Here is a 26,220-nt window from a genome sequence, read left to right on the forward strand (position 1 = left end):
GGGCACCCACAACTTCTTTGGTGAAGAAGTGATGGAAGAAATCCAAGAAAGATTGAAGAGATGGAATAAATGGCTGTAAGCCTGAAAATTATAATTTTTGGCATCATTTATAATGAACACCAGCCCCAAAGAAAGTCAGATATAAAAAATGAGATGCAGTGATGACCTTTATCAGATGTGGTGACAACTATAAATCAGGCTGCAAATTCTCATCAGCTTGCTGGACAGAATTCATTACAGACAGAGGCTGCTGCATTGCTTTCTGGCTTTGATTGAGGTATGCCCCATTTAAATAAATGCTCTTGCACTGGAACAAATCACACATTTCAAAACAGAAGTCCAGGAATATTATTCATCTTTTGAGGACTAAGACCAGCTAAACCTCACAGTGTTTTGTTTGGAATATAATGCAGATCAATTTGTTCTTCTCTTAAGCAGACCAATTTTCTGTTCATTAATTCAGACAGTGTGTTGATGGCTGGTAGTGAATATAATGGTAAGATTTACAGCCCTAACAAATCAGCACTGCTTCATTTATGGTTTTTTTAATGCATTCCAGAAGTACGTGCAGCAGATTAACACCTGATTTTAAACTTGTTATGGTTTAACAAATAATGGGAAAGTGTGTCATTTCTTACATCCAAGCATGGAGCAACCATGGAGTAATCTTCCTGAAGTTTCATAGTTTATTAAAATGTTATGGGGTTTTTTGGAGCATAAGGAGCAATAAAATTTGGTAGCAATGTCATTATGGGCAGTAATGTAGCTTCCATCAGTTCCTGCAACGTTCAAGAAACAGCTTCACAGACTCATTAGATTAATAAGATACTTTACCTGTGTACTGAACTTTGAGCTGAGTTTCATTGCTATATTTTTCACTAATTAGGAAATAGCCTGAGAGCCTTACAATTATCTAAATGTTTTGCTGGCCATATTTAAAATGTAATTTTTCTGCCTAGAACTTAGTGTGTAATTGGAAAACATTCTGTGTTGTTGACAGAGGGTGATTATTAAAGCAGTAATCTTTTTCAAAATGCCTGATTATTAGGTAATAGTCTGTCTCTCAGTTTAATTTTTCCTATTATTTCTGGAATACCTGAAATATTGCTGGAAAATAAAAATTCGGATGGCATATTTTCCTCTTATAACAATTCTTTGACTTTGTGGCCCAAGTATATAAAGACCAGGTGTGTACAAAACATTAAATCTTTTATTGCCTTACTTCCTAAATTGCTGGCATAAACACATTTCTTAAGGATCTAAACACAGAAGGTGGAAGTTAGAGTTGTAAATAAATTGCTGCTGGATCAGACCCCAGGGACTGTCTCTTCTGGCATATGGACCAGGACAAGGGCAAATACTTCGGGAAGATTCTAAAAAGCAGGCAAATTTCTCAAGCTGATGATTCAGGATATGCCTTTAGTCCCTCACTATGGCTGGTTCAAAGGCTTCCTGAAAAGCATCCCCCTTCAAGACATATAATCTTTGGTGGATTTTTCTTCCACTTTTCAAATTCTAGTTTGGATCCACCTGCAGCCCTGGCACTTGCTCTGTTCTGGGACTGTGACTTCCACACTTTGTTTGCCTTCAGCATGAAGAAATAATCCCTTTTATTTGTTTTGAACCTGACACTGACTGGTGTCATTTGGTGCCTTCCAGTATTTATCTTGGAAAAGGCAGGGAATAAGCAGCCCTGGTTTATCTTCTCCATACTGCTTATGATTTTTTTTGACTTCTGTCCTAACTCTGTTCAATCAGTTCTTTCTCAAGTTAAAGTTTCTTAGTTTGTTCAGTCATAAATTTTATGAAGGAGTACTTCAAAGATAAATGCAAGTCTTAATCTAATTCAGATCCTTCTTTTTTTTTCTTTTTTTTTAATTCAAGACAGAAGTTGCTGATAAAATTTATTCCATAATTTAAAAAACAGTTATGCTTTGAGAACTTTGCCTATGAGTCTGAAGAGCTGCTGCTCTGACTTGGACACTGAGAATCTTAACGTTTCTAAAACCTTGTGATTTTGAGAGGATAAACTGTATTGCAGCAACCATTTGCCCTTACAGAATCTGATTCATCCCAACCTCAGAGAAGATTTCTTCTTTCTCCAATTATGTGTAAATCTGTGACATGGAGGAGGAGATTTTTTATTGGTAGCAATAAGCAGAGCATAAAAGCTTTTCATCTGCACCTTCAGAGCATTTTGTAAAGCTGGTTAATGACTGTGATAAGGATTATCATCACCAGGTTGGAAATAAAAGACTGAAACATAGATAAGGAGTGTGGTAGGTCTGTACACCAAAGTTTTGAAAGAACCAAGTCTCAAAACCCAGTGTTGCTTTTAGCAGGTCACCCCAACTGTGCAGTGCACACCTCTGTGGTTACAGTGAGCTGGATTTGTGCTTGTACGAATCCTAAGGGATTTAACCTCACCTTTGACTCATCCCAGGACAACCCATGGATAGTGTTAAACCATCCACGTCCCTAACCCTGGCTGCACCACAGTAACACCCTTGGGGTAGCCACAGTAAGGGTAGGCAATGAGGAATTGTTTCCCCAGCTGAAACTGGAGGCAGGAGTTTGGTAGGATCCATCAGTTCTCAGTCTCAGTCTAGCCAAGTTGCAAAAAAGCCATAACCCTAGTCCTGTGCCAAGAAAACCTGCTGATTCCCTTAATGGCAGAGTGCTTGGGACTTATGTTTTATGCTTTATCTGCGGGGCAGGGCATGTAAGCACTGCTCAGGCTTGAACTTCAGTTTATGACACCTTTTTATTGTTGTAATGTTTTTCATCCTGAACTTTTGACCTGCTACCTAACCCTTATTTGGAGACCCTTTCATATGTCTGCCCCAGCCCTTCTGTCAGGCAGGTTGTGTGCTTTGAGAGCTGGACACTGTCTCCAGTATTCTTGTCTTTGTGCAGCTGTCTCGAGAGCTGGAGTAGCCCCAAAGTGCATAGAGACAAGCTGATTTGCCTTGTTTCATGTGAAAATGGTGATTTCTCTGCATGTATCTCCTTCTGGTATAAGTTTGCAGAACAAATGTCAGTGTTGGAGCACAATATTATGTTCCAGAATCTGCTTTGTTAGAGGATCATTTGCCTTTCAGAGACTTTCCAGGCTTATTAAACTCCTACAGAGACTGCAGACCTCAGAAACCTTTAAACATAAGAAATGGGGGTTTTGGCCTTGTTTCCTACCCTAACAATATAGCAAGCTGTGTATGTACATTCAAAACAGGTCACTCTTGCATTCATCTTAGGGAAAGTGTGGCACAACAAACACATGACAAACACTGACCACATCGTTTTATGGCTGTCCTCAAAGCCACTTTTAGTGGTGGCTGTGTTAAAAAATAATCTGTGTTCTTCAGAAAGAAGTTCCCAGCAGTACTTTTGGTTTAAGTCTGTAATTGGGTTTCACACAAACAGACAATTTCAGATTTCCTTAACGACCTTTTGTTTTTCTCCTTGCAGGTAATGAATTCATTTATAGAAACCAGAATGGCACAGTGATTCTGAGGAATGTCGAAACCAACAGTTCAACAATATTAATAGAAAACAAAAAAATCGTAAGTATTTTCTATGACAAGTAGCTGAATTTCTCAGCAGTTGAATCAGTAAAGCAGAAAATGACTTGGGTTTCAACTTCATGTATTGTCAAGGAGAAGCAATTCACTGGTAATACAATGGGCTATGCAGTGATGGATAATGTGAGATTGAACTCCAGCTTTTGTTATTATTCTGAGAGCTCAGTTTCACTCATACTTCTGAAAAGTATCATATGGAGATTTGAAGCTAGTCTTGCATATCATATATAATTGAAAGATGCATAATTCTCATGTCTGCATGCTTAATAAAAAGGACAATTGATATAATTTACTGTCATCATTCTCTACATTTCTCCATGCAAATACCTATTTTTAATTTGTGCATTTGCTGATTTTTCTTGCCTAATTTCAGTGTTGTTTATGAGTAGTGCTGAGGAATAGAAGTGGAATTGCACAGGAGAGAAACCCTAGGAAATTGTGAAAAGAGGTTATTAGGTGGCTATTAAAATGAATGTAAAGAAAGAAAATTCACATCTAATACAGAGTATTGTTTATAGGAATAGAAGTGTTTTGTAGCACTGTTTTTTGTAGTAGATGAAGCCAGCATTGTGGCAGAAGTCAGTACATCAATTGTATTAATTACTTTTTAAGGAGACAAAGAATTTATCACTGAATTATTATAGCGGGGCCCAACTTTAAGCTTCACATGCTGCACTTAATCTTCAACCTTTGTTGCATCACACAAGCAATCCTCTTTTACCAGAGTGTAACCCTTCTCTTTACAATTCTAAGGGTAAAGAATGGGCTGGCTTCCTTTAACGTCAAGGTCTGTTGAAGTCAAATTGCTTCCATTTGGCCTCTGTTTATTCCACTGGATTTTAATTTTTGCCATTTTAAGAAAAGGACAGTTCTACAAGATAATCCTACATTTTCATCCCATTGCCACCCTACCGCCTGTTCTACCTTTGTTGCTCTGCCCTCTCAGTAAATAAATCAGCAGGTCACCTCCACACTAATCCAGAAAGTGCCAGTGCAAGAGCTGCAGTTACACCTCGCTCAGACATGTTGTCTTTTTCCTCTTCCTTCCCAGCCCTGGGTCAGAAAACTTTTGCTACTTGGTCATGCTTTCCTTTCTCCGTGTTATTAACATAACAGTAAATAAAATCTGTCTTTATGCTGACACTGCTGGTTCCCAGGCTCCCCTGTACCTCCTCATCCTGATCTACACTGGGTCATCAGCCTGTTAGATGTCCCGGAGAGCTGGTGCGTGCCTCCTCCCTGGAAATGCTCAGGATCAGGTTGGATGGGGCTCTGAGCAACCTGGTCTAGGTGAAGATATCCCTGCTCATTGCAGAGGGTTGGACAAGATGGCCTTTAAAGGTCCCTTCCAACCCAAATCATTCTATGGTGGTATGACCTGTCCCCTCTGCTTTTGGCTGTTCCCTGGGCTCCCCCCACAGCACATCCAGCACATCCAGCACATCCAGCCTCACTCGGCCTTGAGGAGGACTCTCCCCAGTGGGGTGCTCTGTCTTTCCCAAATTCCCCTTTCAATTTTTCTCTGTGGGACTCTCTCAAGGACTTACATCTAATTTGTTAGGTGAGAGGGTGAGATTTAAAAGCCAGTGGATGAGTGATGTGTTAGTGGCACCTCTCTTTGACCTTGGTGCCATCTGTGCCAGCAATGCATTATATTGAAACACACTGGGAAGGAGAATGGCTTCACTACACAAATGAAAAGTGGAGCAGAAAAAAGGTATTCCTGAGAAGTCTGAGATATCCTGGCATTTCTTCTTGTTAGCAAGATTTACAGTGCTGATTTCTGCAGAACCCAGGTCAGGGTGCACTGTATCACTGCAGCATCCCAAAGACTTTTAACTGGGGAAAATGGAATCGTTTTCCTCCGTGTTGTCTTAATTGGGGGAGGTAGTGGTGTCTGTGTTGCTAATTTGCTCCAGAAGCTATTTACTCTTTTTCATCTCCTGCACTGAATGAGAGGGAATTAATAAATTGCCATTTATCAGAGTTTTCTACTAACTACTGCCTACAGCTGCCACCTCACCAGCCACTGTGCAGTAAGATTGAAAGGAAAATTCTGGGTTTTTTTATATAGCTGCCTGCTCTGAGTCACAATGCATCTATTATTCCTCTTATGGGGGCACACAGGTGCCCACATAACATTTCTGGTGTTTGAAAAAAGATACTACATTTTCCAAGACACTCAATCTGGCAATACTCTTCATCCTTAGAGAGACGGTCATAACAATTCGTTCTAGGTGTCATTAGCTTGAAAACTGAAGAACATTTGTTTCAATATTGTGTTTATTTTTCAGGTCTCCTTAAAGGCTATCCGGTATGAAGTGTCACCTGACCGGGAATATGCTCTCTTTGCCTTTGATGTTGAACCTGTAAGTAAACAGATTTGATTTCAAAATACACAGCCAGTGGCAAACTTCACTTTTTTTTTTTTTTTTTTTTCACTTTTTATGCCAAGAAGATGATATTTTAAATTAACTGCTTCCTATGAAACAAAGCAAGAAACCCCTTCACTTAGCAATTCTGAGAGCATGTCACACTGCCATCTAGTAGAGGAGAAAGGTATAAATTAGACCGTAGAGGAAACACTGTCATTGCTGGGATTTTATAGCCTTTGGGAGGGGGATTGTAAGGACATGTCTTTGCTACAAGGATTTCTATCCCTCTTCTGAGGTTTTTTTTTTTTTTTCCACAGTGCCTTTTTCAGTGACCCTATAAATTTCTTCCCCAGAACGAAAGCTACTGTCAGTGTCTCCCACAACTGAAATAATACATTAATTATGGTGTCACCATTCCCAGTGCTGCAGTTAGGGTTGAGCTATCACTTTCATTATAAATACTTTTCTTCAGAGGGTTAGGTATAAATCACTCGTAAAAAATCACCATTAGGTTGCTACTAAATTCTGGATTACAGCAAATTTTTTACCAAACTTCAAAAGGGAGAAGTGTAATGAGTCATTTTTAAATGATGACCAAAGAATCAAACATGGGGGAAGCAATTCTTCTGCATGACTAATATTTTTGTCTTTCTCAATTCTGTTGGTATAAGGCCTGAAATGTTTGAATGATAGCTATGCTGTACTACTTGGATGAATCATAAACCCTATATATTTTATTTCCATAATCTAGAATATCACCAATTCTTCAAAATAAAAATAATTAATTCACTAACAGCTGTAATTCTTTTTCCATAATGTAAATAACTTTTCAGTTGCTAACCAAAGGAAATTTGTTGCTCCTTTAGGTAGTGGGGGTTGTGGCTCTGTTGCTCATCTGATTTCCCTGCTATCATCTTTGGAGTTATTCCTGACTTGGTGTTATAAAAGTCAGTAGAAGCATGCCTGGTTTTAGAAGGAGGGAAAATAAAACTGTATCAGAAACTTTAGGAATAATTCATAATAATTTTTCCTGGGGAAATTACTGGTGGTGTGACTTCACTTATCTGAAACTTAGCTGAGTTCTAGACAGAGATGGATGTGGAAGTGTTAATTCTAAACATGGGGAAGACAGCCTAAGGGTCACTGAGCAAGCAAAGCCTTTCTCTCAAATTTCCCCACCTTGTGAGCCAGAGATGTTTTGTAAAATTCAGTTCTTTTAGTGTAAATCAGCCTTTGGCTGTGGAAGCCCTGTGCCAACACTGCTCAGATGCACTGTGCAAGCTGGAAGAGCCCCGAGGAGGGAGGGCTTCCTCAGTTCCTCTGAGAATAACAGAAAAACACCTTTAATGACAAAAGAAAAAAGAGAGAGAGAGTTTAATTTATGAAAAGCAGTAATGAGAAATTAACTTTTTATTCTCAACCTTTATCCGTTGAAAGGACTGCACACTCAGAAGGTCTGCAAGAAGCAGAATTGGGGGGGCTTTTACAGTGCAGACTTTGTGCTCAGGCTCTAGAGGAGTGCTTGATGTGGGCAATGTGGCAGGACGGGCATGGGAATGGAAAGGGATGGGCTGGATGTGTTTCCTCTGCATCCTCCTCTCTGTGTGCCAGTGCTTGCACACCTGTGGGTTTGAGGTACAGGCAGAACGCTGAGTTTGTGGTCCCTAAGATGCCTCTCTGGAGAAGAGAGAGCAGCACACAGCCAGGTACTCCCTTCCTCACACCACATCTTCTTCCAGAAAGGAAAACCCAGGGTGGAAGGCTGAAGACATGACCTTTGGGAACATTTCAGGACGTGACAGATACTCAGTGTAAGAGAACATTGCAAATTGTTCAGGTATTCATATATAGCAAGAGGTCCTGAAGCAAAATAAAACAAAACAAAACCCCTTCCTTTTGTTCCTTTAAGATCCATGTTTATGGAGAAAACAAAGTTTGTTTTTGTTTTGTTTTGTGTTTGGTTTTGTTTTGCTTTGTTTGGAAGCATGCTAATAGAGGGGTAGTTAGGTTCAGTCTTGGTTATTGCAGCCTTAAGCCATGATGGGTGGCTCTGTGTATTAAAATGGCAATAACTGTTAAATTACTTCTTCAGCTTTCTTCTCCCTTGGTATGCAGACTGTGGCTACAAATAATTGCATGTTAGTTAGCTCTTCACATTTTCTGCATTTCAAACTGTATTCTTGGACAAAATTCAAATTACGCTGTTGTCTGCAACACAAGAAATTGATTAGCAAAGCCTTGGGCAGTTGTCCTTGTTGCAAAGTCAAAAGGAAATTTCAGGAGATGTATTGGCAGAGGACATGTCTTTAAAATTTAATTCTACAATTTCAAAAAAGGAGCTTCTTGGAATTATTGTGTACTTATTTTGTAGGTGTCACAAATTATTTCCTATTTTTTTGGCATTTGAAAGTGGGATGTGCTGCCTTTTAATTGTTTGTGAGTATAGATGTTTTCATCATTTTTTTACACAGTACAGTTGTGCTGCTTTTACATATGTGTATAATATTTTAATATGCATAGTATGAATTAATCATTTTTCTGAATTCTGAAATGAATGGATTCAGCCTCTCTGTTTAATACCAGCCAGGAATAAACATCAAATAGAAGAGCACAATGTGTCACTCCAATGAAGCAGAATATTTTTAAGAGAAGTGCTACAAAGTCATTTCCTTCCAGTAATAGCTGCTTCTATACTTTTCTGTTTATTTGCACAGAAGCATCTCTGCTCACTGTTGGTCTGGGTGACAGCAGTGACACCCACGTTGGAATAACACAGTGCTGAACTGGCAGACACCTATTTTGCAAAGATACTGAGGCAGCTAATGTTTGTTTTCCTGTTGTATCACTTCATCATTTTAAACGATAATGAATTAAAGCACGTTCCTTACAATATATTTCTCCCAGGAAGCTTGGCAGACAGCTGTGAGGTTGGTGTGGGTACACTCTGGCTAGTCTGGCTGTCACATTTCATTGTAAATGCTTTTTTTGCAGTGCTTATATTTACAGAAGTTTAATCTTTCAGGCAGCAATATTCTGGGTAAGCCTTGTGCTAATAGGGAGCTTTTCTAACCTTGAACACAGAAGATTTGTTCTTTTTCTGGAAAGGTCACAGGAAAGGCACCAGGCTTCCTTGTCTTAAAATACTCCCACAGTTTTTCTGCTGTTTGTTTTTGATTTCTTTACACTAAAACAAGGTGCAACCTGAGGACGAAACAGCAGAGGGAAATTTCTGGAAAGCACTGGGGAATAAACACCTCCATAGAGAAACTTTGACTTCAGATCATCCTTCACTAAAACAAGTGTCTGGGGCTCTGATATAGGGTTTAATAACCCCAAAACACATGGGCAAATGGAGTTTGGCCACTGCACCTCAGCAGAAGGGGTGCAGAGGCTCATGGCTGTCTCTGGTGGTGCCAGGCCAAGAACGCTCTTGCCCAGCTCCTGGCTCCACCAGCACTGGTGGGCAAGCTCTGTGCTCCCCGTGTTCCTCCTGGGGAGACACACAAGTCTCTGGGCTGGAATCACCTCTGGGGGTCTTCCTGGTCTCCAAAATGGATTTCCTAAATAACCAAGTGACGAAGCAGCCCTTAAATCCAGTGGCATATCTATGACTGAGGTAAGAGTAAAGACGAGTCACTAAAGCCCCACGGGCTTGTGCAGCTGTCTGTGGCAGTCAGTTACCAGTGGAGTTTGTGTAATGGAATAAAAGAAACAGAGGAAATTTGTGAGAAGAAAGATTATTTTTTGGAGTGACAAAGTGAGGTGTTCAATAGGGAATATTTAATTGCCTTTATTATGAATCAGTGTTGTCATCATGCAAGAGTGGAACTAAACCTGCCAAGATTCTTCTTAAAAGTTTTTTGGGTTTTGTCTCCAATTTTACCAGCCCATTACTGTGTTTGTGCTAGTAAAGGGCAATTACACCCAGAAATCCTGGCTGATTAGCATGGACCAAACTGCAAAGACTTCTGAACAAAGTTAGGGCTCAGAGGCTGTTGCAGCTGATACAACAGCTGCCGTTACCTATTTTGCAGTAAAAGAAATGTTCGTTTTTAATGCTGAAGGCTGGAAAGAATCAATCACTGTTGTAATTAGAACACACTCAATTATTATTTTTTAGACCAGCTCATGTGGTGAGTTGAGTATTTCTGTTCTCCCTGCCTGTACCTCTGACAGGAGTGATGGGACCAAAGAGAGCTCAGAAAGACCCAGACCAAACCTTAGGCTTGGTATTTAGAGTGAATGAAGTAAAAAAACATTATTTGTAGAAAGCAACATATTACTATTTGTTGTTGTTACTATTTTTTATTATTTCTCCTAGTCTGGTTGTTATGTGGAATGAACAGGTTTTGTGCTTATGGTACAATTACAACCTCATACTAATTTAATTAGCTGTGTAAAAATTAAAATAATATAATGCTTGTTATTTCCAAAACATTAATGGGTATAAATATTAATGAGTCCTCACAATATCCTTTTGAGCTAGGTGATAAACATTATTAAGATAAATACACCTCTGAAAATTGAACACTGTCATAGCTATCATCAGTAATACTGCTCAAACTGTAGTCATGATATTTATTGCTTAATTGAAATGGATTTACCAGGCCTAGAAAGAAGCTTACATAAATCTGTTTTCTTTCTATGGCAATAAATATATTTCAAATTTACTTTTTTCACTCTCACCCAATGTTGTTTTCAGGAACACTGAAAATGTTTAGTGATTTCACAATAAAGTGAGCACAGGTAGAATATTTGTGTCATAAACAATGCTACCTGTTTTATTGATTGTTGTTTAATTTTTGGTGTTTGTTGTAAATTATTAGTTTTTGAGGGGTCATTTTGAGGGGAAAAAAGCTTATGTTTATAGTTTTTCATATCCTCTTTTTAATGTGAATATAGTTTTGAATCCTTGTTGTTCATAAATCAGAAGGATCCTCTATTGGAAAGCTGCACAATATAAGGGCATTTTTCACTTATATCAAACGCTGGTGACTAAAATTATTTTTTCCACTGGATTAGGATAAATAATGGATTAGGATAATGCACTTCCAAAATAAAAATCAGAAAAGGACTCAGTCCAAATACTGTTTATATTAGCTAAAATGTTTTTCTGTTATTGCATCTGTGCATGTGTGTATCTTCAGGCAGAGTATCTTCTCTTTTCTCAATTCACCAACTGTATGAATGTAGTCGTGAATGAAGAATAAGCTGTATGACTGTAGTCATTCAGTGCTTTTTTAATGAGCAGGAGTCAAGTTATTAATGAATTAGTGGAAACACGTTGGCCAGCCACTCATCAAATCTGATAATTTGCTATGTTTTCATGAAAGCAGCATCTTCAGTTACTTCCCACAGAATAAATATTATTAATACCATTCAGCTAATCTTTAATATTTCAATGAAAGGCTCACAGTTTCATGTGTATGCCCATGTGGGCTTTCAGTGAGGTTGTTCTGGGGCTTCAGAGCTGAAGGTGGGGAGCACCTTTCTTTCTCCTTCTTCTAACAGAACCTCTTTTGAGTGATATTATTTTAACAGACAAGATCAGTAGTGCAAATAACCTTGTTTGATAGAGTGCTGTTTAACCTCTTTGTGGTAGAGCAGCGGCTCTCCAGCTACATTTACATAGCTAAAGCTAAGGCCTGTGTGTCCGGAAGAGTTGTTTTAACAAGAATGTGCTAAGAACATACAAGAGGTTAATTTTGTGGTGATAGTTTACTTTGGATTCAAAGCTGAAGCAGCAGCTATTGTTTGACAACATTTAGAGTCAATAATTTATTTTAAAAGGAGATAGTTGTGGAAATTTTTAATTATGAATCTGGTCTTTGTGAACGACAGCCTATCTTTTCCAATCTCAAACCCACCATGAATAAACTCCCTCATCTGCTGTCTTCAACAAAGTAGACAAAACAGAACTTTGAAAGGCATCAGAGAAGGTTGATTCAAAAAGATTCCCACACTTCTATTTGTTTTTCTGTCTGACCTGGGGGAGGGTATCTAAGCCAGGACATCTGCTCTTCATGGCCACCTTTCACTGAATAAACCAAAGCTGCTAATACAGGCAACCTCAGCAGCTGGGAGGTTTTCCTACCAGTGAACTCAGCTCAGGCAGAAGTAGCAATATCCCTGTCAGACTTACCAACGTGCTGCCGTTGTTGGTATCACTAATTGTTTCAGCCTAATTAATATTTGATATCTGCAGTGGCACACAGAGAGAGGGAAGTTTGTGGCACAGCTCTAGGGGGATTCATGGGTTTTCAAAACTCTATTACAGAGTTGTGCAAACACTGCCTTCTCAGGTGTCCCCAGCCGTGCCTTCAGCAGCAGAGCCCTTCTGATGTCAAATCTTCTCTGCTGCACATGCTCACAAAATTAAAAGTTCTTGCCATAGGAGGGTGGATACTCAGTGTAATTGAGTAAACATGTTATCAAGTGGTGAGAATATTTGTTCATACTGCTCAGCAGTCAACACTCCATCCAATTTCTGTCACATGGTTTGTTTAGAACAGAAATTTTTGGACACAGTTACAGGCCAGTGGAGCAATAATTACTGACAAGTTTAATCCTAGAGGTTTTTTTTGAAGGAGAAACTACAGAAACTAATTTCATATTGCTAAATTTCAGGGCCAATTTTGGACTAACACAGGTGAAGAAAACAAGCCAAACCTATTCTTTATCTGGTTTGAAGGAATCTCATGGTTAATTTGAAGTCCTGACAAAGTTCTGGCAGAAGCTGTGTTTCTTTATGTAGCCTGAATGGTTCTTTGCTTTTGACAGCAATTCTTCTGCTTTGGAACAGCTTGGTTTAATGAGAAAAAAAAATTAGTTTAAACAAGAAGTTAGAGGGGGGTTAGGAACTCAAGTAAATGAGCTGTAGGAATGCTATGGTAGTTAGGATCCTTGGGCCATGGGAAAATGGGTTCTTATTTAAAATTAAGGGTGTCATTGTAACTCAGTAGAAACTGAAAACAAAAAAAAAGAGGTGGAATGAAAAGACAAAAGACATATCCCAAGTCTGCATACTTTTTCTTTATCTTCCATTCTTAATAAAAGGGAAATGATAGGCACCGAGTGTCAGCAAGGAAGAAAGGCTGGGTGGGGGCTGCTTGTGTCTATTTTCCGTGGAAAATATGTTTGCACCCCTTAAATGCAAAGAATGGGTGCTCTCCTCATCCTCAGCAGGTGTTCTTGGAGGGGGATCTTCTCAACATTGAAGGAACCTGGTCTAGTAGAAGGTGTCCCTGCCCGTAGCAGGGAGGTTGGAGCTGGCTGATCTTCCAACCCCAACCATTCTGTGATTTCTCCTTGGCACCCACTGTGGTGACTTAGGGCCTGCAGCTCTTTCATGACCAATGGTGAAACCACAATGGATACCAGATTTTTAGCTCTGTTGCTCCCTGGTTTTGGGGGATGTCTTTCCAGGGGGAAGTTTGTGCTTCTGAAATGATGGTCTGGGTATGTCCATAAAGCACAACATGATGTGATTGCCTGAGCTGGGAAGCAAAGCTCAGCACAGCCTGCAGTCCTCCATCCCCACATTCCAGTTTTGCTGGTGCCTGCTCCCTGCATAGCAGTGGTTTTGGTGAAACTGCACCAAACCCCAATTTCTTACTGAGTCTCCATTCTCTCCATTCCAGGGACTGTTTATTCTGATTATTGCAACAAAATACTCTGCACAAAGTGCAGAGCATTAAAAACTGAGTCTGCTGACTTCAGCTGCTGAGCTTTAACTGCTTTCCTACTAAAAACAATGGATGAAACCCTTGCTGTTCTCCTAACAATGCAGATAAATGGAGTTAGAACTAAACCTGAAGCCTCCTGATTTGAGCTGGGAGTCTTCAACAGAAATTGCACAAACACGACTGAGTGCAAAATTGTTACTTCAGACTAAGCTGGATAGCCTTGCTTATGTAGCGAAGGCCAATAAACTGTATCCTACATTTATTCACGGGCACAGATACACATCAGTAAACTGAAAAGCAAATTTCACAGTTCCAGGGAAGACTAGAGGAGCATCAAAACTCAGAAATAATTAGCCTGTCATGCAAAAGTACATAGGTGTATTATGTATCAGTATCAGCTATCAGCAGTCTTCCTCTGTAAATATTTTCTTTAGTAAATGAGGTTTGCATCAAGTAGGGAAGGAAAAATAAAAAAGCCTCAGGGCAAAACACTATGATAAAAAAATAATAAATTTTTCTTAGCTCGCATAAGGTTATATTTCTCATTCTGCCTCCTTTTCTGAGTGTATAGATGAGCTAACTTGAGCAAACTGTTAGAGATTAATGTCCTAATAAGATTCACAAAATATCTTAAAAATAAACTGCAATTTATTTTTGAATAAAGCCTTCATAAGATAATTGTACAAGGTTTCCTAGATAGTCAAAATCAGATGGACAAGAGTAAAATAATCAGATTTCTTTCTTGTACTTCTGTGCGGATCTATCTTAGTGAAACATGGGGGAACTTTGCTTTATGAGGAATTAAATAAAAACTAATATGAAAATTATTGAAAAAAAATTAAAAATTAAAAAATAGTTAGATTCCTTGCAACGTAGAGAGGTTTCAGAATTACATTAGAGGTGAGTTCCCGCTTTTTGGCATAAATTTGCTTCCTAAGCTTTTTGGGACAATAAACATCCTGGCTTGTGCTGGATCATAATAAATATAGGTGGTTATTTTAAAATGTTAAGGAAACAAATATATTAGGAATAGCAGGCAAAATGGGAAGACAACAGTGATTTAAAAAGCTTCAGAAAGCAGAACTAGAAAGAATTTAATTCTGGTGTCTCCACAGAAGCATATGAAGCAGTCTATAATCTAATTCTCCTGATTTCCAGTCCTTTTTATTTTTTTTAATTTTTAATCACTGAAATAGTAAAAAAAAATATATTTAGTGCCCTCTTCTGGAAAAACAGCTCTTGCTATGCAGGGCACCCCAGTGAAGTTCCTGTAATCAGAAACACAAATCTTCTGACACAAATGGTCTCCTCTTTAGCCGAGTTACATGCCTAAATCCAAGGAGTGTGTAGCTCTCTGTGTTTACCCTGAACAAGTGCCTTTTATCTCTTTAACTGCCTGCAGAACTCTGCTTTTACCAGCTCTGTGTTAAAACCAATAATTAACGTTCCTCCTTGGGCAGCTAATGACCCAGATTTGAAAATGGAATCTTCTATTCTTTTTTTCTTCTATTCTCTGCTCAAAAGAAGCTCTTTTTTGAAAAGGGAGAGGAATTGTAGGGCTTTAGTCATGTCTTTAAATGCATGAATCCTCATATTCTTTTTGTGCAGGAGTGGAAGAGTGATGCTGTTGATGGCAGTGCTGCGAAGGGTTCTGCAGCAGGGAAGGAGCAGGGCAGGTTCTGTGCTCCTTCCTGTCCTCTTTGCTCTCCCTCTGCTTTCCAAAGAGATGCTCACCATCACCACAGACCATTGACCCCATGGAAGTTGCCCACAGCATCCCAAAGATAACACATAAAATGTCTGCCTGCCTTCTGTGTGATTTCAGTTTGTTTTCTTTATGTCAGAAAATAGAATTGTCTCCTCCACTGAATTAGATCTGTGTGGCCATTGAGATGCAGCTCTGTGTCTTCTGAGCTCATATAGAACTGGAAAATTAATCTTTCACTGAACAGGGAGAGGATTTTTGACCAAGGTCCCTGGCATATATCTGAATATTTTCATTTCTTTCGCATCCACTTCACTGTTTAAAACTGTTGCTCTCTAATGTTTTCTGACGGTCTCATCTTTCTTGTTTCAGATTCTTTTCTTTGAGTATTCTAAAAGTGCCCTGAACCTAGGACCATCTTAACAAATTTCAATGCCAGTGCTAACTTCTTTGTCATATTCACATTCTCAGCTGCTACAGTAGAAAAAGCAATTTTTACGTGCTAAGAGTAAATTTTAATAGAAAGAACATATGCTGTGGTTCTGTAGTTGCTAATTTCTGTCTCTAAAGTGAATTATTTAAAAATGAATAAATTAATTAGATATACTAAGCATTCAGCACATTTTCATGGCTTGGTTCTCACATAATTGCTACAAAGCTTTATCATTTGCATTGTAAACTTCACAAAAAAGAGGCTTTTAGAATCTTTCCACAGTCAGTGTCTGCACAGCTCAAGAAATATCTCTTTGAAAGAAGGAGTTATACAATGTTTCATTAAAAGCAGTATTAAGCATTGATTTCTCATGCTGTCCTTCAGCCCTCAGACTTGTAACTCCAAAGGCAATGAAGGTGAGAGTCAGTCGAGTGAATGTAGATGTGAACCCTTGAACTCCCATCTCCACCAGCTACCCCCAGCTGCCTCTATAAACAGTATAATTCAGGGTGTAAATCTGAGGCTAAAATAGATACCAAAGGCTGCTGAGAGGAACCATACCCCACACAAGCTTTTGGCACCATTGTCTGGGAAAAGGGAGTTGCTGCATGAGTTTGTAGGTGCAAAAAGGGTAAATGCTTGTAAAGAATGACTGGAGAGGCCGGTGGCAGGGACACCCCTCAAGGTAGACAGCTGCAAAGAGAGGCACTCCAAGTTGCAAAGTGCAAGAGCCTGGGAAAGTATTTTGGGAAAGGATGACTGTAAATGAGCTAACTCTAGTCTTCTGTCTGAATTGGCTTTGGGCTACTGGGCTGGATGAGCTGGAATGGTGAACTGGATGGACTTTGGGCCTGGCCCAATACAACTATTATTATGATCCCAGATATTCCTAGAGAATCATGCTGTGCATTTTTGTGGGTGTGTTTGTATGGATCTGAAGATGTCCTACGTATCCCAAATCCCTGGATTTGGGATAATTGCTATCTCCTTTTAAAATATTTATTTGGCCTCAGGCTACTTTTGTACCCTTAATACATAATAGCGTTTGTTCATCTTTTACTTCTTTTCTTTAGATATATTGCTCAGTGTGTTAGAATCATGACCATCTAATAGATAATTTTATTCTCATTTCCAAGTTTCTGAATAGAGGGTGGGAGAGGAACCTGGGGATTTATATATGTGATGTGAATATTGATAAAAGTTTAAAAAGATCAACAACAGAATGAGCTCATTATTCATAACCCTCATTCTTAATTCTTTATAACTTCATTGCAGCTACTTCCCAATAACCTGAGCATCAACAAGTGCACAAAGGCTGGTGTAAAAATCCTACTGAGTGCTTTGCAGCTCCCATTTTATTTACCAGTTAAAAATGGAACAGTTGTCCTTTAAGCAAGTGACTGCAAGGGCTTTGTGGTGCCAGTGAAGCGCTGTGAGGGACAGGTGGCTCGGGAGCAAAAGGAGGCTTTTGTAATTGCTTGGCAGGGCAGAGCTGTATTAGAGTGCAGCAGCAGTTGGCAGATTGGATTAACGCTCTCCGAGGGGTGAGAGCTGGCACACGAGCTGTATGTTAATACCTGTGGCCTGAGCTGCTTCTGGAGCTGCATTTGTAACAAAAAGAGCCTCCACTCCACTCTGCTGCCGTCACAAAGTCATAAATCCTCAAGGCAGCCTTGAAATTCCCTTTTGGCATTGTCAGCAGTAGAAGGCTCTCAAAAGTGTAGTTTGAAAACCAATCTTTTAATAAAGAATTATTATCATGAAACAACTGAGATAGATAATCAGTTTGTGGAAGGTGAATTAGCAGCATTACCTTACAACACAGCAGCCCATCCATTACTGTGGTGGATGTTTACGGTTGTTTTGCAAACTTGAGATGACACTATTTGTAAAGGAATAACTCCTTGGCTTTGTTGTTTCACAGACCTTTGGTTTGGTGCTTGGAAAAACAGCTTCTAATCCCAGCACAGCCTCTGTATATTTGTGGGAGAGATTTACATACTAACCGTGCGTGCTGCCTGTGGTGCATGGCCCCACCGCAATCAGCTTGCGTTACAAATGCTTCCAAAATGCAAGTCCCCATGGAAGGAATGTGCTGTCCCTTCCTCATGTCACCTTGATGTGAGATTATTCTCTTAGGAAACCTCTCTGGTGTGGGTGGCAGGGCATTCACAGCACGGCATGGCTGGAGATCTGTCCTGGTTGTCCTTTAAACAACAAGGACAATGATTTAATTTTCAGTCTTAAGAGATTAAGTTGTTAAAAGATTTGAAAAACAAGCATGCAAACACTCTTCCTGGTGATCCACTGCCTGTTGTGTTACTTCCTTCTTCCAAATCAAGTGCTAAAGTTTCTTCCTTGTTCTGGAGACACCGAGCTGCTGATTTCCTACGACGTTGGGTATGAGTGGAGCGATCCATGCTGGTATGACTGAGAGGAGGCACGGCCCCGCTGGGTCTCTCTGAGGCACTGACAGTTTGGTGCTGGCTGTGTCACCTCACCCAGGCACAGTTACACTGCTGGATCGGGATCCTTCCCTCCTTTCTGCAAGAAAAAGGTTTGCTTCCCATAACAACTCTAATAAACTCATTCCCCAGATATATATCCCCCTGCTTTTCCCAAATGTTAAGTTAGTTCCTCTGGAATACAGAGACAATTACAGAACAGACAACCAGTTGCCAAATTCTTGGTACATTGATTGATTCAGAGACCCCTTCTTCTCATCAGCTTTCTTGCTCAAGCCCATTTCCTCCAACTCTGCCCTCCCCTGAGCTCCCCAGACTGTGCTGGAATGTCCCAGCAGTGCCAGAGTGCCCTTTCTGTGGCTGTGAGCACATCACACATGTGGCTGATCAGCTGGATACGACAAATCAGGTGTTTGATGACAGCTGTGGGTTATTGGCTGCCAGCTGAACCAATGCTCAGGAAGTGCTCGTTGATAGCATTTCATTATGGATTTTCTAATTTATTAGAGGCACGAAGAGAAATGGGCAGTGTTCCTTAGAGGGCTGTACAAGCAGGTTGACACACAGCATGAGACTGTACTGGAGGTTCATTACTGGAGAAGTGATAAAGTATAAAGGGATAATTCAATGCAGGGACAAAAGAGAATATGCTGTTGCAGAAGAAAGCAAAATGGGTCAGTATCACAATGAATCTGAAAGATGAGAATGTTGAAGAGACCTCAAATTATACAGCTTTATTGATTTGTTTTGTTCTTGCAAGCAATCAAGCTTCACTGAGTGCAAGGTACAAAACACCAGTATGGATTTCGGTAGTTTTTCCTTTTTTATTGCAGTGCCACAAAAGGAATAGATAGCATGATGTTGCTGAGAGAATCTAATTCCGAGCTGGTTACTATGGAGTGCCTATTAGCTATAAAATGATCATAATCCTTTGCAAAAATAGTTGGGCTGGGGAGAACACTGCTGGCCATTCTGTCTCCACTGAGGGAAAAAATGAAAAGGCCATTACCCAACCATGCCTCAGCCAGAGGTAACCCCTTGTGCTCTAAATCACAAATAGAGGGGAGAATGAAAGTACAGAAATTGAACAAAACATTACACAGAAGTTGGTGGTCAGGTACAGGAATGGATTTTTCATCCCTTTGGAGGGCCAATTCAACATGTAATGGCAAATGAATGATTTCTTCACAACAGAACAGAAGGGTTCAACAAAACCAATGGTGTCATAAAGAATTTTGGTCAAGGCAAATGGCGTTGACATAATAAGTGTAAATTTAGTTTTTAATGTTGACGTTCATAAAAAATACAGAATATTCTGCAAACAGGTACAGCGACCTGCTTTAATCCTCCACAGACTACCATAACAGGTTATGGCAATGAGGTATTTTTAGTAAACTAATTATCCTTTTCTCTCCTGGAAGATTTGTATGAACAACACTGTTACCCTGTAAAGTGAACATCATATTTCCTTGTTGGTGACTGACCAATAGAAGGGTCCATGTGACAGTGCGGTAGTGACTTGTATCCTTTATAAGCATGATATGTCCATGCAGGAGATTGAAACACAACCTCTGAGTAGTGTTTGCTTGTGATTTTCCTCCTGAACTTGTTTTCCCCTCCCTTTCACACCATTGTGAGAAAACAGGGTACCAAATACATGAGCTATTTGCTAATGCATAGCAGCAGCCTTCCTGCATTCTACTTTATTCTCTTTCCCCTGTTAATCTGTCAGCTTCAGAGCCTGGTTAAATATCACAGATGCTAAAGGCCAAATGGCAAATCATCTTTTACCTGCATATTTTGCATCACAGCGTTAGTTACTGTTTAAGGGCGCCAGGACCATTTTGAAAGGTGGAATATGTAATTATGTCAAATGTTTGGGATTATTCAATTGGTTTGACATTCATATGTGCATTTGGGGATTTGTCTGCTCATAGCATAAGTAGGAAAATGGGCTGTACAATCTATTTCTAGCAAATGTCTTTTTAGAGACTCTTTGTGGGAAACCCTTTTAATGGATCTGGCAGCTCCTGTTTCACCAGCCACTTGTGATATATTTTTACTGTCTTACTACACAGTGTAGAAGCAGATATATTATCAAGACAACTGGGGTCTGTTAAGAATCCTGAGGGGATCTATTATTTGTTGATATACTTTATTGTTACAGAATAAAAAATGAGTCATTTTACCCAGATAAATCCTGAGTGCTTTATGATTAATTACATTAAAATATATTCTTGCTATTTTCAGGCTTTAGCAAACTGTTGTGCACTTTTCTTTCTGATGATTATTTAGTGTGTTCATTTTTATTTGGGAGCACTGGGGTGACTTTTTGGGTAAAATGTGTGATTCCTGAAAAAGAAGAAAAACACTAAACAGTAGAAATTCTGCATTTGGCCTTGTAAGCTGCAAACAGCTTGCACTTCTGCTCTGCCCTGTATTGGTCCCTTGCGAGCTCTAAGTTTTATGGGATTTTTTTTGTGAGCTTTCTGGGCAATTCTTTAATGTAAATAACACTACTGTATAAGGGGCCAGGTGGCTCTATGGAGCCATTTAGAAAATGGATGCAAAGCATGCTTTATTCCTGTATTTATCAAGTAAGTAACAATCATGAGCTCACGGCAGCCAGTCCACCTGGGTTTAATCCCAGATCTATGAGCTGTTTTATATGCCAGGTGGTAAGACCCTAAATCAGCTGTTTTGGTAGAACAGCCTGCTGGAAGATGAGTGGATTGGGCTGATTAGGGGGCCTTCTTCTAAGGGCTTTTCCCCCTTTTCCTTGTTTGTAAACCTTGAAATGAGATGCCTCTTCTTTGTATTGACTGAGCACCTTGTCATGCAAACATTAAAGAAAGCCTTCTGTAAATGCTGATTATTGCTGGTGCTGGCATCAGCCCACAAAGTGAGACAGAAACCAACAGACAGAGGAGATGGAGGTGTACCCTAAACTCTTTCTTTTTTTCCTCATGCTTGTGATAAATCCTCAGCAGGTAGTGCAATCTTTCATACCAGTCATAAGATGCTGAAAAACCATTCCACAAACTTCTTGGATTTATGTCACATACTTCTGCAGTTACTTTGGGGCAAGAATAAGAGCTATGGGTTCTAATTTAAAGTATATGAACAGTCAGAATAAATAAAGGCGTCCAAATCCATTCTATGCTTGAATAGCATATAGTTTCTATTTCAGCAAGCCCTGCTGGACTAGGACCTGTATCCTTACAGTACTTAAACAAGTTCTTCCAAGGAGACATTACCATTCACACTATACTTTGCTCTGTAGTGACAGAGAACAGAAATTGCTTCTTCCATTTTGTTTTTGTACCTTGTTGGAACCACAATTTCCCTGTTCCTTTGGAATTTGGTGGCATGGGAGAGGCACATGCCCTTCTCTGCTGCTCTGTGTGCTGCAGTTTCCATTTCTGCTGTCATCTGGCCAGGCCCAGGTTTCTTCTTCTGGCTACATAAAACGAGGTCAGTGGCTTCTCAAAAAGGTGTTATCATATATAATTATCCCTGCATTCTTCTGAATTTTAGAGGGATAATTGCCTTTCCAAGACTTCAGTGGGAACAGATAGATCTGTCTCTCAGTCCCTTTATGATTTCAATGTAAACATGCACCTGTTGCAGAGCATAATTTAGATTGAAAGTAAACAAGATCTGTGCTGTGAGCTGGGATGAGAAGCCCAGTGGGGGAGTTTCTGGCCCAATGGTTTTAGCATAATGACTTTTACAGCACTTGTTGGTGACAGCTTGCATGGGAGCTTCTGTGGCCTGAGTGTGGTGGTACCCAGAACCCCTCAGAGCACTCTCAAACCCCTTCTGACTGAGGCTGGTGGGATGGCTCAGCACACAGAGTCTACATAGCAGAACAATTGCCAAAACTTCTTCTAACCCAAAGATGCCTCTCTACTGAGAGGAGCTGTAATGCTTCTGGGATCCAGCTAAAAATCAGGGCTGAGAGCATCAAATCAGTCACTGGCTTTTGCCACACTCTTTGATAGAAAAGGGGAACACACAGTTTATACAGCTATTTTTTTTGGCCAAGCCTCAGAAACAGACAGGTTTAATGAAATGAGTACTAACTTTTAAACACTCTCCATTCTCTGAGGCTTAGTTTGGGTTTCAGAAGAATGCTCTCTCTTTCCCTGCACTTTTCCCTGCTGTGGATTTTTCCTACTGCAAAATGAATAGCCAAATTCATCTTGACCCCAGCAGAAATTTTAGTAGAGATATTAAGCAAAAAAAGTCATCCTCTCAAAAAGTTCAGTTAACTTCATTTGGTTTGCATATCTAAGAGGAAAGCAGACATTTAATTTCTCAGAAAGACATAAAGTGATTTTTCTCTTGGATTCTTTTCTGCTTAGGAGTATTTCTGGCAGTGTGTTTTCCAAACAGGTTGTTGGGTTGAGAGGGATTTTTGAGCTGCGTGTGCTCATGTCCTAATAATAATAATAAATACCTGATCCTGAAATCTTTGCTCATACAAGTAGTTATTTCTTACATAAGCAAACCTACATATTGTAAGGATTTATCTGACAAAATTTTGCTCCTGTGAGTGAATTCTGCCAGCTGCAAGCCTTTGAAGACTGTATACTATAGCACAGCTCATGCGAGATATTTGAGAGTCTGGCCAAAGACCCAAGATAATGACAAATGTCATTCGTAAAATAAAAGAGTTCTTTGAGTGTCCTATAACTTTTGTTTTCCTTACTCCTCAGCTCTCTCAGCAAAGAAAATGTTTTGCCTCAGTCTCCATTAATGGCTCTAAGACAGCTCTGAACTCTCCAGCATGGCTGTAGGACTCTGTACCACAAGCAAGGACATCAGCAGGTGTCCTGTTCAAAATTTCCCTGGCTGTTTCTTTTACCTCCAGCTTGCCACATTTGTCTATTTTCCCCTGAAGGCATCTGTTCATGCTCATTTTGGGGGGCTTATGTCTCTGGTATTTGATAACACAGCATGGCTCATTACCTTGAACTACAGTCCCAGCCTCAGATCAGAATTTATATATCTACATCATTTTCTTCATCCTACTGCCAGGATATTGGAAGACAAAAGTGGCTCAGTATTTAATGACAATGTATTATCAGGTTTTTCAGCTCTGTAGGCAGATTGAATCTTCCAGTGCTTTTTGTTTAAGGAATTTTAGCAGTTTTAGGACTTCATCAAAGCTGGAATAAACTCTAAGGCATCAGCCAGGTCTCAGGTATCAACATCAGAAGATTCAAGAGCTCTTTGGTATGACTGGATGAGGGTGAGGAAATTTGACATCATCTGACACAGGTGGATCTAAAAAGGATACTTGTACTAAAACAAATGCTGGCTTGTGGTCAATTCAGTTGTATTCCTAGACCTCCCCTGATAGCAGCACACCAAAGGATCACCTTGACTGAAGAGTCCTTATGGATCCGAATGCCAGAAAGGAGATGGGGATGTGACCTCATGATGTCCTTGTAATGAAGGGAGTGAGTTGCACAGGGAAGAAGGGAATCACTTCAATCCAACATCAGTCTCTGCATTTCATAGGTAGAAATCCACTTCCACCTCTGTGCCTGGTTTTCAGGGAGCTCATGCAGTGGTGTAAGGATTCAGTGTTTGGTTACAAATCGTAACAGAGAAGTTTGATTTGATATTTACAGGATGATGTGCCTTGTGTTTCCTGATGTGCCTCGTGTTTATCTGCCTCTTCACTGAGAGCCCGGAAGCTGCAGGGCCGTTCTAGACACCTCTGTACAGGTTTGCCCTCCAGAGTGGCAGGGAGTGAGTCATGCTTACTTGTGATGCTAATGATGTGCTTGGGATGGCCCCTGCTGGGGCTGGCAGCATCATCCAGGACATCTCATGGTTTCTTGGCATAAGTGTAAAAAAAAGTACTTGTGCAAAAACAGAGGGGCCTAGGAAAAATAATTCTGATCGAACTTGCTTGGTGAAGCAAGTATTCAAGAAATTTCTTCTTTGTCCTCTGGGACAGGATGCTTTATGAGAGCTGCTGGACAGCAAAAATGGTTTAAAGATTTAAGTAGAAGCCAAATTAAATCATTGCTAGGAGACGTATTTATTTACTTATTTATTTAGGAGCATACAGTAAGAGGACAGAATAGCAAAAAGTGATCCCTGTATAAATTTGTATTAAATGATTCATATTTAGACCTTTCACACTGGTGCCCTGACTTCTGATCACTGTAAGGGACTGTGCTGTCACCAGTGGAAAATCACCACCTCTTAAATCACTGACATTGACTCTGGTGTTATTATTTACTGCTTAGAAAATAAGTAATAAACTGCCCCCTGTGAGATGAGCTGCTGTGCAAGCTGGCCAGCTCCTCCCCAAGGCCCAAAGAGCACAGATGGATATGAAGATGCAACTTAGCAGGTCACACAAACATGAGGCCAGCTTTATGCCTTGAGTCAATACAGTTTTATTTCCTGGCTGACAGGGGCTTGACAACCCGCTCTGATATCACCCAGCACCGCTCCCTGTTTTATTTATGTGGAAATAAAGCAGAAAAACCATGCATTGTGTCCCTGTTGTGTCTAGTTATAATGATGGAGAATGTCTCCAGCTGACCAAGGTGTCCTCATTAATGACTGTTCTATATTTAGCCTTTGCAGCACCCGTGTGCCCCCAGTTTAATCAAAGACCTGGTAGCCATGGTAACGACACCGAGCATCTGGGTGTGCACGATCTGCCAAACACCGTAACAAAGTGCAGGATGAAAAGAACACACAACAGCTCTAAGTGGATTAATGCATTGTTCTTTTCTATTAGAGATTTTGAAGTGTTTAGAAGAGCTTCTCAGCCACATACGCTAGAGCATTTTTGCAGAAAGCGAACCCTATTAACACAGGTGACAGTTACTAATCTCTTTTTTTTTGTTTTTTTCTTAATTTTGTTTTGCAGGTGTATCAGCATTCATACACAGCATATTATGTCCTCAGCAAAATACCTCATGGGTAAGCAATTTTTCAATGTCTTCATTTAAAAACTCAGCCATTAAGGATCCTGCAAAACAACGTGTATTGTTACAAATGGTTTCCTGTGACAGCCCTTTGCAATGGCCTGGCTTTCAGCTGCAGCATCCACTGAGCTGTGTGCCATGCAAAAGATGACAAAGTCTGGAAACAGAAGTACTCAGCTTCCCCAGAGAGTCAGACTACATGAATTCCATATTCCAGATTTCAGGGTTTCTGTCTAGAATATAGATGTGGTGGTGTCTGGCTGAGAGCCATGGTTGGCCACTCACCAGAGCAGTGGAGAGGAGAAGGCTCTGGAGAGACCTTATTGCAGTCTCCCAGTGCCTGAAGGGAGCCTGAAAGTGAGCTGGAGAGGGGCTTTCTACAAGGGCATGGACTGATAGGACAAGGCTTCAAATGCAAAAAGGGGAGGTTTAGATTAAATATTGGGAATAAATTTTTTCCTCTGAGTGTGGTGAAGCCTGGCACAGGATGCCCAGAGGAGTCGTGGCTGCGCCACCCCTGGGAGTGCTCAAAGTAAGGTTGGGTGGGGCTTTGAGCAACCTGGTCTGGTGGAAGGTGTCCCTGCCGAGGGCAGGGGGGTTGGAACTGGGTGTTCTTTAAGGTCCCTTCCAACCCAAACCGTCCTATCATTCTGTGATTCTTTGATTCTTTAGCTTTGATCAGTTGAAGTTTTTTTAAACCCCCTTTTTACGCTTTGTCTTCATGGTGCCTGTGGTTCCAACTCCATCACCCAACCACTCATCACCTGCCTTGTTTCTTTAGAGTTCAGCTCTTAGTTTCTACCTTCTTTTCCCTAAATTAGACCTTCTTTTTCTATATGCAATTGAAGTAGTGGCCCAGCTGGTCAGGAATGGGATGCCACCACACCAGAGTCACATGTAGACATATGCTGGAACAGAGCATTTCAGGGTGACATTTCCATAGCACTCATGGAAATGCATAACTTCCACAACAAAATTCCTCAATTGATTGTCATTAAATATGAAGCTAAAAGC

General features: G+C 40.2%; 1 protein-coding gene across 1 annotated transcript in view; it reads left to right on the forward strand.

Moving 5' to 3' along the window:
* The window catches only part of DPP6 (dipeptidyl peptidase like 6), a gene marked incomplete at both ends in the record, with an annotated part of 396,779 nt that overhangs the window by 259,311 nt on the left and 111,248 nt on the right, over positions 1 to 26,220 (forward strand). The window contains 3 exons of the mRNA XM_082277080.1: positions 3,469 to 3,563; positions 5,876 to 5,950; positions 25,149 to 25,201. Coding sequence (XP_082133206.1) covers positions 3,469 to 3,563; positions 5,876 to 5,950; positions 25,149 to 25,201 — 223 coding nt within the window. The remainder of the gene's footprint in view (positions 1 to 3,468; positions 3,564 to 5,875; positions 5,951 to 25,148; positions 25,202 to 26,220) is intronic.

The sequence above is a fragment of the Coloeus monedula genome, assembly GCF_965178545.1.
Source record: "Coloeus monedula genome assembly, chromosome: 1".
NCBI lineage: Eukaryota > Metazoa > Chordata > Aves > Passeriformes > Corvidae > Coloeus > Coloeus monedula.